The following is an 18,838-nucleotide window of genomic DNA, read 5'->3' on the forward strand; positions in this document are numbered from 1 at the left end:
GCACTATCTTGGTCGGCTTCTTGTGGATGGCATCGCCATTATCCATAGGGACTACACCCCTCAATTTGCCTTCACTCTCTTCTTTTTGAAAGCCCTCTCTAAGGTGCTCTGTGTAGCCTCTAATGGCACAGAGCACCAAATGTATAGTTCTGATTAAAAAATCCCTTGCCTTCGATGTTTTTGGTTCTAGATTTAGGGGTAAGCTTCTTACTCGTATAGGTATAGCCAAAAGCATATGCATAGAGGATCCTCAAGAAATAGCCCAATCACTCCTTGAGCACACTCTGCCCACCAATAACAAGAGAAGGAAGCTCATTATTGTAAGAAAGCTTTTGTAAAGATGTATCACTTTTTATTATGAATACAATACAGTTTTTGCAAACTTATTTTCATCAAGTATATCATTGTTTTTTCTAGTTTGTACCATCAATGTTTTTGTGAATGCATCAGAAATGACCCTAGGAGCCTAGGGGAGAGTGCAAGAACAATGCGAATTTTGAGCCTGCACCGCTGCTGTAGAGCCCAAATTCGCACTGTTTTGGCACAGCTTCCTCTGCCCTTCAGGAGCAATTCTGATGCATTGGATGACAAAATGTATTTTTACACATGATTAAAGGTATTTTTATCTTGTAAATTACTGTTTTTCATAATCAATGTACTCAACTTCATTATAAATGCATCAGAAATGATTCTGAGTGGCTGGGGGAGCAGTGCCAGAACAATGCGAATTTTGAGCCTGCACCGCTGCTGCTGTAGAGCCCAAATTCGCACTGTTCTGGCATAGCTTCCCTAGCCCTCCAAGAGCAATTCTGATGCATTGGATGACAAATAATGTATTTTTACACATGATTAAAGGTATTTTTATCTTGTAAATTACTGTTTTTCATAGTCAATGTACTCAACTTCATTATAAATGCATCAGAAATGATTCTGAGTGGCTGGGGGAGCAGTGCCAGAACAATGCGAATTTTGAGCCTGCACCGTTTGCTGTAGAGCCCAAATTCTCAGTGTTCTGGCATAGCTTCCCTAGCCCTCTAGGAGCAATTCTGATGCATTGGATGACAAATAATGTATTTTTACACACATGATTAAAGGTATTTTTATCTTATAAATTATTATTTTTTATAATTAATATACTCAACTTCATTATAAATGCATCAGAAATGATCCTGAGTGGCTGGGGGAGCAGTGCTGGCCAGAACAGTGCAAATTTTGAGCCTGCAGCACCACTGCAGAGCCTAAATTCGCACTGTTCTAGCATAGCTTCCCTAGCCCTCCAAGGAGCATTTCTGATGTATTAGATGACAAATAATGTAATTTTACACATGATTAAAGCTGTTTTTATCTTATAAACTATTGTTTCTCACAATTAGTGTACTCAACTTCATTATTAATGCATTAGAAATGATTCTGAGTGGCTGGGGGAGCAGTGCCAGAAGAGTGCGAATTTTGAGCCCGCACCGCTGCTGTAGAGCCCAAATTCGCACTGTTCTAGCATAGCTTCCCCAGCCCTCCAGGACCAATTCTGATGCATTGGATGACAAATAATGTATTTTTACACATGATTAAAGGTATTTTTATCTTATAAATTACTGTTTTTCATAATTAATGTACTCAACTTCATTATAAATTGCTGTTTTTCGTAATTAATGTACTCAACTTCATTATAAATGCATCAAAAATGATCCTGAATGGCTCGGGGAGCACAAACACACATCTTGGCTGGTGATTATCTTCTTTGGATCATAGAGTCGATAAGCCTTTCACTCTTGACTGTATCCAAGAAAGATACATTTCTTTCTTTTGGCGTCAAGCTTTTTCTTGGATGCAACTGGTATATGCATATAACATTCACAGCCAAGTGTTTTAAAATGAGACACTAAAGGTTTCTTACGAGAGTAAAACTTTTGCGATGTGATACCCTTGAGTGCCTTCGTGTAGCTCCGATACTATTGTGCTTACTGCTTCAGCCCAAAAAGTGTGTTTAGCATTAATTTCCAAGCACGACCAACCCAGGCTGAGCATTTCTTGCTCCGCCCTAAGTGTAAGCAGTCTTGCTGGCCAAGCCTTTATGTCTAGCCCTCTACCAATCAAATCACGCCTATGCTATGAAGCCCCTATGTAGGACCCCTACTGGTCGACAATTGACCAAGGTTATAGGGTGACCAAGGTTATAGGGTGGCCAGTTGGTTGTGCAAGGTTTGGGCGGCACAAGCGGCTATATGTTGGGTGGCCAAAGGGCATGCAGGACAAGCGAGCCAGTGCCAAAAAAAAACCTGGGTTTATTGTAACATCACCTTCAAATTTTAAAAAATACTAGCTTCAAGGTGCCAATACTTGCAAAATTTGAGGAACAAATACCTTCAAAAATAAAAAAAACTCTTCATTGATAATTTCTTAATTTTATATATGAAGGTTTTCCAATTTTTGAGTCTCTCCCATAGCAATCTCTTGCACCAACTGAAGTACTGCTAGGAAAAACAACGTTACCGCCTTCGAAGGTGCTGTATGTTTTTTTAACATCGGTTTTTTTTCGAAGAGCCAATAATTATCCATGCAATTATTATTATTATCATAATGGTAATGTCTAAAAACAATGACTACATTAAAGTTAGTGACTAAAATTCTCTTGGAATCAATTTTGTGAAAAGATATTTATTTAGTATTTATGTGATTACAATACCAGTATTCTTCTTTTTTATTACAATGAGAATGAAGCTAATAATCCTAGGTATGCATATAATACAAATGAAATAGTAGAGAATGTATACAAGACCAATAAGCAAATGATTGAAATAATGGAGGTAAAGCAAGTTACACATAGACTTGGTAAAGAGAGCATGAAAGAGAATAACATTACTATAGAAAGTGTGATGATACTGACAATGTCAATAATATCCACAACCTATAATATATTCCATAAATACTGACAAAAAGAGAAATACTAGTATTGTAATCACATAAATACTAAATATCTTTTTACAAAAAGAGGAATTATACTGGTATTGTAATAAAAAAGAAGAATACTGGTATTGTAATCACATAAATACTAAATAAATATCTATAATACAGTGTAAGTGCTAAAAGAGAAATACTGGTATTGTAATCACATAAATACTAAATATCTTTTTACAAAAAGAGGAATTATACTGGTTTTCCATACGTTCATGAACTAATCCAATCTTGGATGTGAAGCATCAAAATTTTGTTTGTTAATAAAAATATCATAGATATCTTTCATTGTTATGCTGAATGGATATACCATTGTCCTCCATAAAGCGTGTACTTTTGGGATCTCCATTCCTCTTCTTTGATATGGTGTTATGGGTAGTACTTTCCTATCTTGATCATTTTATGAATTGTTGTGCATAAATTATTGCCCAAAGGATGCTTTAAATATAACTTCCAGAACCTCAATGCTCTATCAAAAATGTTTGTTGGAGTGAGATAAACTTTGTTCTTGAGATCATCCCCCACCATATTGTCTATAAATTTCTATTCTCATAGAAATATCTTCTGTACTAATATTATGTGAGACATTTTTATAGTGAGGCTTGTCTAGATCTTTCATACAATAATCTATCATCCCATGAAGCTACACATTACATTCCACCAATAGGATTCTTCTTATCCCATGTAAGATACTTGTTGATGAGTTTATTGACTGCAATAATAGACTTTGTATGAATTCTAATAACCATTTGATAGTGTAGATGGAAAGTTGTACCCACTTGAGCAATTCCAGCAAGACATCCATTTGTGATAAAATCATGAAGATGATTTAGTAATGCTTCATCAATATCACTACCACCTAATGATACTGTCACACTTAGCTCAAGAACTTTGAAGTTGACATTTGGTTGATCTCAAAATGCCTCATCATTGGATAACTTCTTAAATTGGGTCCCAAAACTGAGTTAGTGTAGTGGTCAAGCTTGTGACTTGTAACCTCTAGGTTATGAGTTCAAGTCCCACTAGGCTCTCTCATGTTATAAAGGGACACCTATGCTCACTTGATGTGTTTGGTTGCTCGGGCTCTTGCCCCTTGAACACTCGAGTGACTCATCCTCCTCGGGTGGTGGATCACCCGAGATAGGAGGATCCATACAAGACCCCTCCGCTGTTCCAGCACACTCGACTCATCGTGGTGGTCATGGGGGATGCCTAATTCGTGGCTCTTGCCCGATGGTACGTGGCTCTTGCCCGACCATGATAATTGGCTAATTGTTGGAAGGGGAAATCGGCTCCGCCCACTTGAGTGGGCCCCGGGTGTGTACAAAAAAAAAACTTCTTAAATTGGACTACTAAGATTCTTCTTTGGTTCTATGCTTAAAACCTAAGTAGTTGGATTGTTTAAGTTGATTCTCTCTGACTTTTTTATTTCATTTTTGACATTTTACTACATTGTAGACAAATAGGGAGACGAATATGTAAAACATTTTAAAAAAAGAAAATGTATTAAGCATATCTGTTATAAGCATTAGGCAAATTCGTGTGTTTGCAGGAAATGGAGGTTGAAAACATAAATAATGTTTTTTTCATTTATGGAAATTTCAGTTTTAAATATTAAATTAATCAGTGCATTTTGAAAATACACCTAGTACTTGAGACATTAGTCTGGGCAGCATCGTGAACGATAGAATTAAGGTGTGCCCTTTGATATTAGTTTTTGATTAATAAGAATTAAAAACCTTTTAGCAGACATAATAACATGCACATCAACTAACGAATATTTTTTTCCACTCGTTGTAATGGCAACTCTTCGAACGCTTCACTAAACTCTGGCGGCATGATGATTGATCTTTGTGTGGGCTGAGCTCGTAGCAGCAACGGCTTAGGCCATCTACGCCTTGTAAGCCCAAGCTGCAACCTCGGCAATAGCACTAATCAACCCTTGCTTCTCTGTGCTTCACTATTCGTGGACTTCCGCCAATAGCAGTCCTGCGTACTCCAACATCATGGTACTCTCCAAGCTTTGCAAGCCCAATCAGCCCAGGTAGTAGCACTAAACCCTTGCTTCGCTATTCTTACAATAGCGGACTTCTGTTGGTAGCATGAGTCTTACGTACTTACGCCCTCCAATGGGCGGCAAGAAACTACAGCAGATCTCCAGCGAGATTCGTAACCTTGTTAATTAAGGTTATTCAAGCCTACTGGGTGGCTCCAAATACACAGTAGCCTCAAGCTACAAGGCGGCAAGCAACAACACTACAGTAGGAGCAAGCTCATCATTTAAGGGCTCATGACCCCTACAATCATCTACAACACCACCTTTCTACAAAGGCTACAATCGCTTGCTATCTTTAGAAACGCAACGACTTGGAGAGAGGCAGCCATATTGCTTGCTCTTAGGAGAAAACCTGTCCAGCTAGCCTCCTAAGGGTTTTCCATAAGGCTACAGAGTATAGTATAAAGGACCCAAATATGGTAGCCGGCTGTATTCACTTGCATGTTGCCTTGTCTTTCTCGTCAGTTTCCGGGCGGGTATTGAACACGAAGAGCAACAGGAGAAGAGCAACAAGAAGGATAGCTTTTTGGCGCTCATCGTGTGCACTTTGAACTCATAATTGGGCATAGGACGCACGTTGAAATGGATGGAGTTCTGTCTCAGCAATATTCTTGACTTTGGCCACCTTGATGCATGCCTGTGATGAATAGGTACTTGGACATCATCACATTGTCTGCAATGCCCTAGGATCATAGATTGCCATGAGGCTTCTTCTGTAATCAACGATTGAAGCATCCACGTGGTTGCTCGTAATGAGTCTCTATTTTAAGAGGTGCACTTCTAATAGCATTGTCGATGATAAGTTTTTCACATTGTAGTCTTATGTCGTTCAAAAAAAATTGTTTATTTTTATACCTTCTAATGCTAAGAATCTACCGGGTCAAATTTTTTTGTCACTACGTCACTCAAGTGACCCTATTAACAAAGATTCTACATGAAAGACCATAAGAATAGCTGCCTAACCATTCTAGTTGTCATTGACCTTTGAAGCATCATCAACAAATCACTTTTCTTTGTGCTCCATCAAAAAATTTGATCTAGATGGATCTCCCGAGATTCTCATCTTGTGAGAAGGGACATAGCATATTGCACGTAAACATAAACCTAAACAGGAGAGGTAGTTTCTTTGGGTACACTGCTTGAGCGTTTTGATGCTCAATGATATATTAACTCTTTACACATCCCCTTTATATGTATAAGCGGATCCTGGTAGAATCTAGGCTAACAAAGTTCACAGATTTGCAAAATAAACAACCCCAAGATTGGACGTAACGGTGTGTAAGATGTCAAGAGCAAGGGGGAGTGCCACTCGTTCTCTTATTCTTGAGGTTATGACGGTCATGTACTCGGGATTTTTGCAGGAAGTGCCACAAGTTCTCTTATCTTGAGGTTATGGAGACACGTGTGCTCGAGATTCTTGCAGGAGAGCATGGCATGACCATTTGTAGACAATCATCAATGACCAAGGATGGGATTTCATCCTACATCGCCTTCAATACTTGCTATAATGTCTGAAGAGCACAATGAAACCCATAACCTGCAAAGCTAGATAATAGTCACCCAGGGCTGAACAGGAAACAGGCAAGCTTTTTCATGTATTTCCCAGTAAGGGTTGTGGGGCTTTGCCCTTGAGAATGGTTGTGAGAATGGGGGCTTTCTTGCTCGATGCTCGCAGGTTAAAAGTGGACTTCTAACAAGCAAGACGAGGTTGGAGAAGGGGAAAGTGATGGTGACAGTCCACTGTTGTTGAAAAGAAGTTAAGTGACAGTGATAGTGATGATCCACTCTCTCTCTCTCTCTCTCTCTCTCTCTCTCTCAAGCCCCTTCCTGCATCTCCTCTCTTGATCAACAATGCTTGCCCCCTTCATGAAGCTCCCTAATTACCCACAACACTCCAAGGAATAATCCAAAGTAAGACGCATGCATGTGTATGTCTCTATTTTCGGTGTTGATGTACAGAAGGCTGGTCATTGGCAACTAGGTAGGGTCTCATAGGAGACCATATGCCATAGAGAGAAGACTACACAAAGATCTAGGATGAAGGAAAGATGCAAAGAGAGGGTTTCAAAGTCATGAGCAATTATTAATCAGGAAATTTAAAGTTGAAAATAGGTATGCGGGCAGGAAGAACCCAATTGCCTTGGCAACATCGCCCCATTTCCCTATGCCCTATGCTCTAGCTGCAGTCTGCACATGGAAGAGCTGAATAAAAAAACATTCTCTAAATTTATCAACAGTATCCACCTTGTGAGAGTGAGAACGTAAACTTGTTCAAATGAAAAACATCAAGAAGCTAGATATGACCTTCAACTTCGAATATACAACAGGCCCTACATTACATGGACAGGCTGAGAAGAGCTCCTTTGTGTGTATAGTTGTGTTGACATGAGAGCTGTGCAAAATAAGATTTAGTGACATGGCTAGAGCTTGCTCCCACCAGCAATTTGAGTTGTGGGGATCAAATACACTTCACTCTTAATAATGCTGCCTTGCAGCTTAAAGCCTGGGCTGACCATGAACTGAACTTTGCTGATAAACTGTGCAGTATCATGGTCAGGATCAACCACTTCCATGACAGAGCTATTGAACTCTGACCATTCATTCACACGAAACAAGCAGATGGCACCCTGTGAAGCCTGAGCAAGGAGGTGGGCCTGCCATACATACTTCATGGCATCCAAGAACGCTTGCAGGAGGTGGTCTGGCCACCTGATCAGCCAGGGCATCTTCTCCTCCATGAGCTGAAGTTTCTGAGAACAGAAGCTGTGGAACCATTTGTCGTAATATTCACTCATGCAGTTGATGGCATCAACAGGGGCAACCATGGCCAAACGTTGGAACTCAAACAGAAGAACACACCAATCAGCATTCCGGTTATCACCACCGTATGAAGGTTTATCAAACTGATCAAATATCAGCTCCTTGATAAAGGCCTGTACTCCATATTTGATGTGGTGTTGATGTGCAAAGCGAACATTTGGCAGTGCTGCAATGCAAATTGGGCTAGCCTCACCATCACTTTGATGATCAGAATACTCTTGAAAAATGAAGGCCTCGCCTGATTCAATCACAGAAAAAGAAAGCAATCTAAGAAAAGCTCTTGCAATTTTCATTGTTTCATGGAACAAGGGCTCTGAAGCCACCAACTGCATTCCATCACAGGGTATTGAACTTAACAGCAGTTTTCCAAGTCTTGTAAGAACAAGAGTAGAATCAATATCAACAGCCCTTTTCTGAGATGCCTTGTCTTGCTGGTCTGTCAACAACAAAGCTGTATTACACTCATTTGAAGAAGAAAAACCACCACTGCTGTCAGTAAATGAACCACTTACAGAACAAAAAATTTGCACGTCCTCATTGCAACCAGCTTTCTGCTTGTGTGAATACAAAGTTTGAGATGGCTGATTTCTGCCCTGCCCAGCCTGCTGCCCTCCTAAGACCTTCAATGAGGACTCTTCAGATTTGGCTTCTCTGTGAGTCTGATTACCAGAATAATTTCGCAGAACCTCACTTAACTGGGACGAGTTCTCACTGCTAGGTGAACCCACATCAGAGGAATTGAGGAGAAGCTCTGAAAAGCATGGAGTCCTTGCAGCGTTGGATCCTGTATCAACCAAATTGTGATAACCACGAAATGAGCCTCCCTCCACATCAAGATGAGACTTGGACTGTGAAGCTCCAGAAATGTGAACACATTCGGCAAGGTTGAGCAGCTGCACTGTTGCTGTACTATCCTTCATACTGACTTCTTTGCTGGGGTATGAAAGGATATCCAATTCAATTGAGCCCTCATCTGCACAGTTATTTGGCTTTTCCTCAGCATCTGTACATATGCCTGTCACCTTCCAATCTTGAGAAGCTTGTTTATGTTCTTCTGTAGGGTAGATGTGAATTGCTCCATCACCATGTCTGTCCCATTCTGCATGTTCAATGGTACCCTCCAAACAAGGGCGACACAAAGTGTGACCTCGCTTTTGTTTAGATGAAACATGATGCCGTATTCTCTGACGAACTCGATGGCTCCCAGGAACAGTACCAGAGTCCAGTAAAGGCTTTTCTTCCTGCTGACTGGGGCATCTTCGCTCCAAGTATGCCTCACTTTTTTCCTCCTGCTCATCCTCACAAGCTGTAGCTCCAACAATGTCTTTACTGAGCTCATCTGCTGCAAGCTCTGGTGAGGCTCCAGAGACAAGCACCTCTTCCAGATCCATGCGCTTCAATTTTGAGGACAAGCGGTGAATTGCAATCTGCACATCTTTCACACCCTGCTGCCGCAGACGCCTCGATTTATCATTTGTATTATCTTGGACCTTCTTGCTGTGTTGAACTGCCTTCCCATGTGCATTGACAGGTGACAAATCATTTGCAATGCTCTTCGGGATGGTGTCGAGCTTAACGTCCCTCGGTAAACTGCAGAGAAACACTGTTGGACTATTTGGTACTGATGATTTCAAGAAACCTGACTTGTCTACAACCTCTGATGAGGACCCATGAGGATGCAGCCCCATATGCACCTTCTTGACGGCTGTACTTTCCGAACAATGTGTGGCTGAAGGACATTCCCTCTCTATTACCTGCAAACATAACCGCAGGGTGCCTCATTTTCTTGAACAAACTAGGCGCATGAGTGAAAGGCCTGAAACAACATGAGTAGAATGCGTGGAGCAACGTAAATTCTGGCTTACCTTGTTAAACAAGGGGTCCTGAGCGAAAGGGCAAGAGGTCTGTCGATGTGCAGGATGCCCTACTACCTTGATGGACTCTTTGGACTGCGAAGGTGCCCAGCAGCCTAAACCGACTATGCTCACAGGTGCCGACGTCTTCGAAGCGTGAGAGTCCCTCTTTATCGTTCTCAGCTCGGTTCCATGAAAGCTTTTGCGCCTTCGGCCGTGTGCAGCAGCCTTGCCGGAGATCGGTTCCCGACACCCCAGCTGGTCACGATCTTCTGATGTAAGATGCAACGAATTGCCGTTTGGCAATGGAGAATCTTCATAACTGCGGGCCGGAAGGGGGGTTTCGTACGAAAATCTTCTGGGATTGCGATGAAGATCACCAGAAAGTCCTCTGGCCATGGCAAGAATACTCACCGATGGAAGAAACCCTAGACGATAGCAGAAACTCTTAACGAAAGCGGAAAGCCGAGCCGATAGAAGAGACCATCTCCAAAACACCGCGAGTTTCTTTCAAGCGAATATAGAGAACAAGTTGCATCCACCACTAGACAAGAAGACATATTATCCCTTTGATTTGCATTGAGCGCAGAGACTTATTCATCTTCTTATATAATACAGGAAAGGCAATATGCAAGCTAGGTCACGTTTGCACGAGATCTCGTTATCCCTTCCATGTTTCCTGTCGAACTCCAAATCGTGCTTGTACAGAGGTCGAGGGGGAAAACAGGGTTTCGAAAGAGAGCACAGTTTCACCTCCCCGCCATCACGGTTCAAAATGCACAGAAATCACCTTCTTAACGGTCTGCAAAGCGTCTTGATTTCGCTGAAGGAACTTTAGCGCCATAGCCAGATTGAAATGACAAACTTGTAATTTGAGAGAATTTGATTACTATATGTCCTAACAGCTAGGCCTACTATGCCAAATGCTTAGTGTAAGGATGTATTATCTTGCTACACTTCATTCCATAAATAGATAAAATTAACAATAACCAAAGTATAACCATGCCCAATGAACACTCTATCAGGCAATCCAAATTGCTAAACTAATAAGTTGAATGCGATGGTCGACACTTCGGGATGTAACCTCTTGAATGCGATGGTCGACACTTCGGGATGTAACCTCTCATTCCACAGGAAATATCCAAACTCTTGAGGATGCAAGTGCCAACCCCCATCACATAGCATCCTTATCAGATGGATGATTCATAATCTTGATGTTTGGATGTATACCAAGTTCATGATAATTATATCACATGTACGAACCTTGCCTTATACTTATCAAATGTATCATCAGACTTGTAATTGGCATTCCAAACCCACTTGGTGCCAATAACCTTCAATCTTGCAAGATGAGTTGCTTCACCCATTTAGGATATGGTCCCTTATGTGGTGCTTCAAGCTTCTATTCTTAAGGCGACTTCATCATATGATGAATCCGCCTCTTATGGAGTTGGTGCTATCATTGGTGGTTGTGTCTGTTGTTGCTGATGGGCTTCTTCTTCTTTGAACTATAGTGTGGATGGAGCCTTCCCCTTCTTTGAACTATAGTGTGGATGGAGCCTTCCCCTCCACCTAATGAGACTGTTCCTCCTCAAACACCACATCATGAGACTGATAATTATCTTCTTTGAAGTATAGTGTGGATGGAGCCTTCCCCTCCACCTAATGAGACTATTCCTCCTCAAACACCGCATCATGACTGATAATTATCTTCTTTGCCTTCGGGTCATATAATCAGTAACCCTTTGACTCCATATTGTACCTTAAGAAGATACACTTTGTGCTCTTGGAATCCCACTCTAGATGAGTCTCGAACATGTACAAAATAGTCATAACCAAATGGCTTAAAATATGCATCTGAAGGTTTCTTACTATAATAAGCCTCTTGAGGTGTTATGCCCTTCACTTTCTTACCATAGTAAGCCTCTTGAGGTGTTATGCCCTTCACTTTCTTTTTATAACTCTTGTTAAAAATATACATTATAGTGTTAACTGCCCTCGGCCCAAAAAGAATAACTTTGTATTCCTTCTATGCTATCTCCACAAATGTGATTCTTGTAGTCCCCCAGCACCATTTTGTTGTGGAGTATGAGCAATTGTCAAATCTCTCTTAATCTTGTGCTCCTTGAAGTAGGCATTGAATTTACTTGATGTCAAATTTCCTCCTCAATCTATTAAACATCTTCAGACTCTTTCTTGTCTGATTATCCACCAAGCTATTGTTAGAATTATGAGAGTCTCATCAGTGATGCAAAAGGTCTATTTACGTCTTGTTTGGTTTGAACACCTTCTAGGTGTTAATGCCCCTTATTAAGGGTTAGGTTAGGAGATATAGGTCATAGTGCCTATAAATAGATTATACATGGCATGAATATTATCATGTAATACAATCATTGTGCTCTTTTGTATCTCTCTCTTACTCTCATCTCTTTGGGCACCATGATTTCTTTCATGGTATTAGAGCTTCAATCGTAATTGCCATAGCCATTCTGCATCTTCTGCATGTGAAGGTTACCATCTCCATCTTCAGCTAGGCTGAACACCACTTGCACTTTATGACCCATCAACATACTACTTGCATATTTGATGCTACCACCAACAACATGGTGTTGGCATTTTGGCTTTGCTAGCACCACACACCCACCTACAACCCATACATGAAGCACTAGGTGCTGATCAAAGTGAATGAGATGGACTACATATCAGTAGAGATACATCATCTACACGCCTCTTATTGTGGTATTCATGCCCTCCACCTATTTTATAGCCTCGAGACAGCACCACTATGCACCACTAGATTTATGTTGCGTTAATCTTCCCATGCTCAACTAAGTGATTCTCAGTATTTCTTTTTTCATGCCATGGGTGGTGGCACAGTCTAGGGCAGGAGCTTGCATCGCCTTCTCATCATGGCCGATTCTTGCTAACTACACTTCTCCTACCACCTCCTCGCCCATGTGCCACCCTCTGTTAAAAATCCTAATATGGGATTAATCATGGTGTTGTGCAACATAGATTAAGCTTAAACTATGGTGGGTTGAACCACACCAAGAAAGCCATCACTAAAGAGAGAGAGAGAGAGTAGCAAACTCAATAATACTCTATTGTATAGTTATGAACCATACAATTAAAGGCTTCTAATATAGATAGCCATTGACCCGATCTCCTTTACACATCATCATGCCATGTGGCAACTTCTTTTCCACATTCTTTTATGTGGCTCTCACCATTCACACAATATCTTATGTGGCATTCTTATCTTTCCATAATATATCTTGCACCTCTAGGGTGTGTTCACACACTCAGCCAAATAACCTGTTTATTTTATATTGCACATTTCAACACCCCTTCTCAATGTAAAATTAGATGTGTGAACTAACAATCTCTCCATCCAATTTGACCACCTCACCTCTCACCCCCAACAATTTGGCATTGCCAATCTCAACACTCCCCCCTCAATGCAAATTGGAGTGCTCAACAAGTGTGTGTGCATGTGTCTAGCCAACCTAGACACCTCAAGTCCATTTTGAGCACCATTTTGTACAATTCTTTTTATGCATCAAGGCAAGGGTAGAGCACCCGTCAAATCCAAGTGGTCATAAGAATAAAATCCACAGCTTATAATCATCAAGCTGATACTTTCTCAATTTTTCAGGGACATGGAGAAAGTTTTTAAAACACCATCCACAAGCTCGCTTCTTGAACATTACACAAGTGTGAACAACCTTGATAGTGTGGGATTCTCCTTTAGGGATAGGATATTACCTCCCAAAAAAACATGTGAATAAGGGCTTACAATGAAAAGGGTGTGTGAATCTTCCCTTAAACCTTAATTAAAAAGCTTTTTTTAAACAATTAAGTTTCCCTAGGCGCGAGCTCCTACACTACTACCCACCATTCATTCCTACACTACTATTCATTGCACATGGTTGCACAATGAATGGTGGGTAGTAGTGTAGGAATGAATGGTGGGTAGTACCCACCATTCATTCCTACACTACTACCCAACCACCATTCATTGCACATGGTTGCAACTAAGTTGAATGCGTTCTTCTAGGGGGCCATTTATTGGTTGTCTTCTTCGTCGTGATGGTTTGTAGCCATCACCAAGCCTCAGGACTAAGTGCCACGGGGTCTTAAAGACCCTTGTCAGGTGACATCAATGGATGGCATTGATCAAAATTGCGACGCCTTTTTTGGACCATCAGATGAAGTAAACTAGGCCGAGTAAACTAGGGGTGAAAAACATAGAATATAATGGCTTGAAACCACATGGTTTCATTGCTTGAAGGTATAGTGTAGTGGTAAGATGTTTCCAATGGTGATCTAAGGTCTCGAGTTCAACTCCTCTTTTGCACATAACATCTTGCTCCAGAAATTTCTAAGTCCCAAACACAAATTCACCCTCATCCCATGATGTAAACTACGAAGTAAACTATGATTTACTGAGTAAACTAGGAAGTAAACTATGCCCGTTAAGTAAACTAGGAAGTAAACTATGATCGCTTAGTAACCTAGTTTACTTGGCTTAGTTTACTCGACCTAGTTTACTTTATCCAATGGCCCAAAAAAGACGTCGCGCTTTTTGATCAATGCCATCCATTGATGGCATCTCACAAGGGTCTTTAAGACCCCGTGGCACTTAGTCCTAAGGATCACCAAAGACTTTCTATGTTTGCAGCCTCTATCTTCCCCCGTACCTTCAAGTCAGACAACATAGAAAACCACGACTGCCACCTGCACCGCTTTCTTTTTTATGTTTTCAACATCATCGATACTGGAGGTGGTGATAGCTTATCCTCTTCTTCTTCCTCTGTTTCCTTCTCTATGAGAACTCTCTCACATTGTACTGCACCAATAGTAGCGATGCCTTATGAATCTCTGAAACATGTTACTACTAGCAAAGACATAGAGAAAGTGGCTGCCCACACCCACTCTTTCTCTATAGTGACATGGCTACTATTGCCTCTTTGCATTCAATTGTGGCCTACTCTTGTAATGGCCCTAATAGCCTAGGTCTTTGTAGCACAGCAGGAAATGATGGGGACATCTAGAGTCTCACATTGGGTCTATGCATGCTTTGAGATCTTAAAGTCTTCTTCTCTCCATCTAGTAAATGTGCGCTAGACGCACCCTTCTATGTTTACGACCTGCTTTGGCCATAAATTTCTCACATCTAGCGTTTCTTTTGGATCATTAAGTCTTCTCTTCGTGGAGTCTCCTCTACACTTCCATGAGAGCTTTACTTTCCTTCTCCTATTCAATCTCCCTGTGATGTCGAGCCTCTCTCTTTTGGTAAAACTGATCTCTTCTACCTCGACTAGTGCTTGCATTGGTTGTTGCGATTCTCTCTCATAAACTGTCTTTATACCTTATGTCCTTCTACTTGAGCTTGTCATGGCTTTGAGCTCATAGCATTAGGAAAATTCTGGACTCAAAAGAGGGCTGTTTCAACAATAATATAATAATAGACACATAGATTGAGTGACATGTAATCTACAAACGAGATTCACCGGTGGTGGGACCTCTGTACAAACCCACCCAAAACGTGGAGAAACTCTTATCTTCATGAAATATTAAAAAAAACCATCACCTTGTCTTAAAATATTTAAAACCGTTTTTTTGTCAGAAACTAACACAATAAAAGAATGTTTTCCACATTCCTGTGTTAGACGTGGAGCACTAAAAAATTCTTTCCACCACCCCTAGAACTAATGAAGCTTGAATGCTTGGAATAGATAGATACACATTCTCCCGGTTATTCCCTCAACTTGGTTCCACTTTTGAATCTTGAAACATCTTTGGCGCCCAAAAAGAACACACCGTCCCTCATTTCATCCTCCCTCCTTGATCCACAAAAGCGGTTAGCCCAGTCATCCACTTTCTGCTACTTCTTCTTTCTCATACGTCTGTTATTCTATCATGGCACCCGAAAGTGGACTGAAACGAGCAAGGAGCAGTATCTCATCTGTTGTGTTGTATAACATAAAAGACGAGAACGAAGAATGGATTCCCCAAGTATACAGGAAGTACTCTTGGGTCACTATGCAGCCAGGAAAACAAGGCCACTACCGAGTGAAGGGAAAGGCATCTGAAGACTTGGCCAAACATTGGAAAGGAAGGATCCTTGACTTTAAGATGGCACCAGGAGGGAAAACTGTCAAAGAAGTGTTGATCCAGCATGTATTCATGCAAAAAGAGATTAACGTGGGACCATTGGAAGGACTTCCAAGACACAGACCACATTGTAAGTGCTTGTGTTTTGTATTTCAACGTTGCAAATAAGGTGATTGATATACATTTTTCTGCCTTGCACAGATTTGTACCCATCCAACCTTCAGGAGTGGGAGCCTGCACAATGCTTGACGGGGTTCTTGAATGTCGTACATGGTGAGGTGGGGGAACTTCAATATGAAGGTCGTGCACCAAGTGATCTCGCAAGAAGTAGAACATATTTCTATGACTCATTTTATACCTTGCCCACTCAACCGAGTCGACATGGAAAGTTGGAACGTATTCCGTTGCCCGCACTTGATAGTCCGGAGTGGCCATTGCTTGACACAGAAGTGATAGAGTCATACAGGACCAAAATGTTTAATGATATTAAATGTGCTATGAAGCCTAGCATTGGTGCAAGAAATGTGCACTTAAGTTTGTTTGTTCCAATTGCATGCTTTGTTCATTTATTTTCTGATTGTAAACAATTGAGAAAAACTAGAACAACTTTTGTGTGCAAAGATGTAGATGAAGTCTGGCTTGATCATTTGTTTGACAAAGGTTGGAGAGTGAAATCATCAAAGGGAGATGATTTGATCGAATGTCGATTGAACACCTCCGACATTGCATTTCGGTGAGTGTTAAAACATTAAAATGTATTTTCGTGAAACAGTTACAACGCTTATTTGATTATTCTCGAAAAATTATCCTAATGATATTTTGGAATCAGATACTATATTGCCAGGCAACATCTGTGCATGTCATTTACTTATAGAAGGTGGCGATGGATCAACAACAACTGGGAAAGCATGGACCAAGATACAAGAGATGGCAGCCACTCTTGCTTGATAGATATAGTTATGATTCGACAGGGTCACCCATCTTTGACATTGGAAGTGGAAGAGAATTGGACTCTCGAATATGTTAGGAAGGAATTAGAAGTAGCTATTCAGAATCCTCCAGATCAATTTTGCTTCAAGCTCGATGGTCGGAAGCTAAGTAAAAGAAGAGAGCATCAGATCATTTGTAAAGATGTTGCAGCCCCACATGAATTGGAGGCACTAGAAGATATATGATGTGACCATGTATACGGTGACAATGTATTTTCCATATGCAATAAACTTATCTATTCAGAACATTGCTTTTGTAATGCTTTATTGTTTAAAACAATGTAATGAAGGCAAGAATTCCCCAATTGAATTTTTATGTACACAAAAAAAGGCTTAAAGTAAGAAAGCAAGCAGTGAAGGAACACAGTAGCAAATTTGATCCTCTGATTTTCAAATGATAAGTGTATTTACATTTGATGTTCTCCCTCCAATACATGTATAGCTGCATATTTACGAACGTACATTTGTTGGAAGAAGGAAAAAACTATTTATGGCTGGAACCCATAGGTATCGGCTTCAGGATGGAGCCAGGGCTCTTCTCCTAAGTATGGAGCCCATGAAAGAGGCTCAGACGGGCCTATCCCCCCTCGTGGATTGGGCGGGATGAAGTCCACTGGCCCGTCTGGAGGCATAACTTCAGCGACCTCGATCAATTTCGCAATCGTTTCCTCCCTAAACGTTTGGACGTCTAGGTCCACGTAGCGAGACATTGATGGAAACTGCCATCACAATTCATCAAGGCATAAATAAGATCAACATGACAATATATAAGAAGATAAACAAGCGCACAAATGCGTATGGGAGCTGAAAATGCTTACATCCTCTGAAGGGAGCTGAAAAATGCTTCGTAGCAGCAACATTGCATTAAGTGCAACCCTCCACCCACAGCTGTAGCCATCTTCTTGTTTGGGGACACTAACCCTACGGATGGTCGATCGATCCAGGGTGTCGATGTCCATGCTGAGGCTCTCGTAAGCTGCCATTAGTTTCCTGACTCCACTGTAAACAGAGACCAATCATTATCCTGATCAATCCGGACTTCTAACTCAAACAATAATATGTATCTTAATGATTTTTACTTACAGCAAAACATTTCCATGGACACCAGATGTCGAATTTGCAAGGTAAATGACATTTTCTTGCACGTCAACTAGTAGAAGACTCCAATGGGAACTGCACAATAGAATTCTATTAGTTTCAATCCAAAGGAAGCACTACATAACTCGTGTACGGTGATTCCTATAAACATCATGCGAGAGAGAGAGAGAGAGAGAGAGAGAGAGAGAGAGAGAGAGAGAGAGAGAGAGAGACAAACTCACTTTTCATGATATGCCAAAAAAAATACTCGGGCATCGTCCAGCTGGACCTCCCGAAACCAGTTCAGCACATCGAGGTACGGAACTGCCTCTACTACCAACAGTGTTGAGACCAGTGAATCAATCTGGAACACACGTTGCTGTACATCCTCGGGCAATAGCGAAATAACAAAACTTCACAAGGAAACATATCAAGAGTGAGGCATCAACTTTAAGAGCCAAGAATGAAAAATTGTGGGAGGACAGAGAAAAGCGTATACCTTAAAACACATCTGAGCACTTTGTCGTTGACTTCAGTTTTGGGATCAAACAAAATGTTGATTTCTTCAGCATGAATCGGGAAATAACATCTATGCCCTCTAATATTAAAGGGTACATAGAACTCCGGCAACAAAAATTGCAGCGCCTCCCGATTCATGGCGTGGAGTGCTCGAACATTTTCCCTTTTTGTTTGCAATGCAAGCATTGCAGCTTGATGTTCCCTTTGAGCGCTTGTCATTAAATTTGCCCGAGTCTGATGCTCATGATCTGGACCTCCCTCGGTCACCTCTTCAATTCTCACTTTTTGTACAGGCCGGACATCCAAAATTTGTAACATTCGTTCATCAGTAAACGTAACTGGTCTAAGTGACTTATCGTATCTGAAACGAAGGGCTATTAGGCTGAAAAAATCTTTGTCCATTACTGTCACCCTGTGTGCGTGGGCAGCAAGAACGTAACTATCCAAAAAAAATT

General features: G+C 41.0%; 2 protein-coding genes across 2 annotated transcripts; both read right to left on the reverse strand.

The window, feature by feature from the left end:
- Positions 1 to 7,253: 7,253 nt before the first annotated feature.
- On the reverse strand, positions 7,254 to 10,568 carry LOC147642007 (uncharacterized). Its single transcript, XM_086802123.1, has 2 exons — positions 9,694 to 10,568; positions 7,254 to 9,582 (listed from the first exon to the last, which is right to left on the reverse strand). Exons 1-2 carry the CDS (start codon positions 10,078 to 10,080, stop codon positions 7,429 to 7,431), a joined length of 2,541 nt encoding a protein of 846 aa, XP_086658249.1. The 5' UTR covers positions 10,081 to 10,568; the 3' UTR covers positions 7,254 to 7,428.
- A 6,611-nt stretch (positions 10,569 to 17,179) lies between these two features.
- On the reverse strand, positions 17,180 to 17,753 carry LOC147642008 (uncharacterized). The gene is made up of 2 exons (XM_086822859.1): positions 17,606 to 17,753; positions 17,180 to 17,506 (listed from the first exon to the last, which is right to left on the reverse strand). Exons 1-2 carry the CDS (start codon positions 17,744 to 17,746, stop codon positions 17,276 to 17,278), a joined length of 372 nt encoding a protein of 123 aa, XP_086678985.1. The 5' UTR covers positions 17,747 to 17,753; the 3' UTR covers positions 17,180 to 17,275.
- Positions 17,754 to 18,838: the final 1,085 nt, after the last annotated feature.

The sequence above is a fragment of the Cibotium barometz genome, chromosome 1 (genome assembly GCF_041138505.1).
Source record: "Cibotium barometz isolate CiBa-2024 chromosome 1, ASM4113850v1, whole genome shotgun sequence".
NCBI classification, from domain to species: Eukaryota; Viridiplantae; Streptophyta; class Polypodiopsida; order Cyatheales; family Cibotiaceae; genus Cibotium; species Cibotium barometz.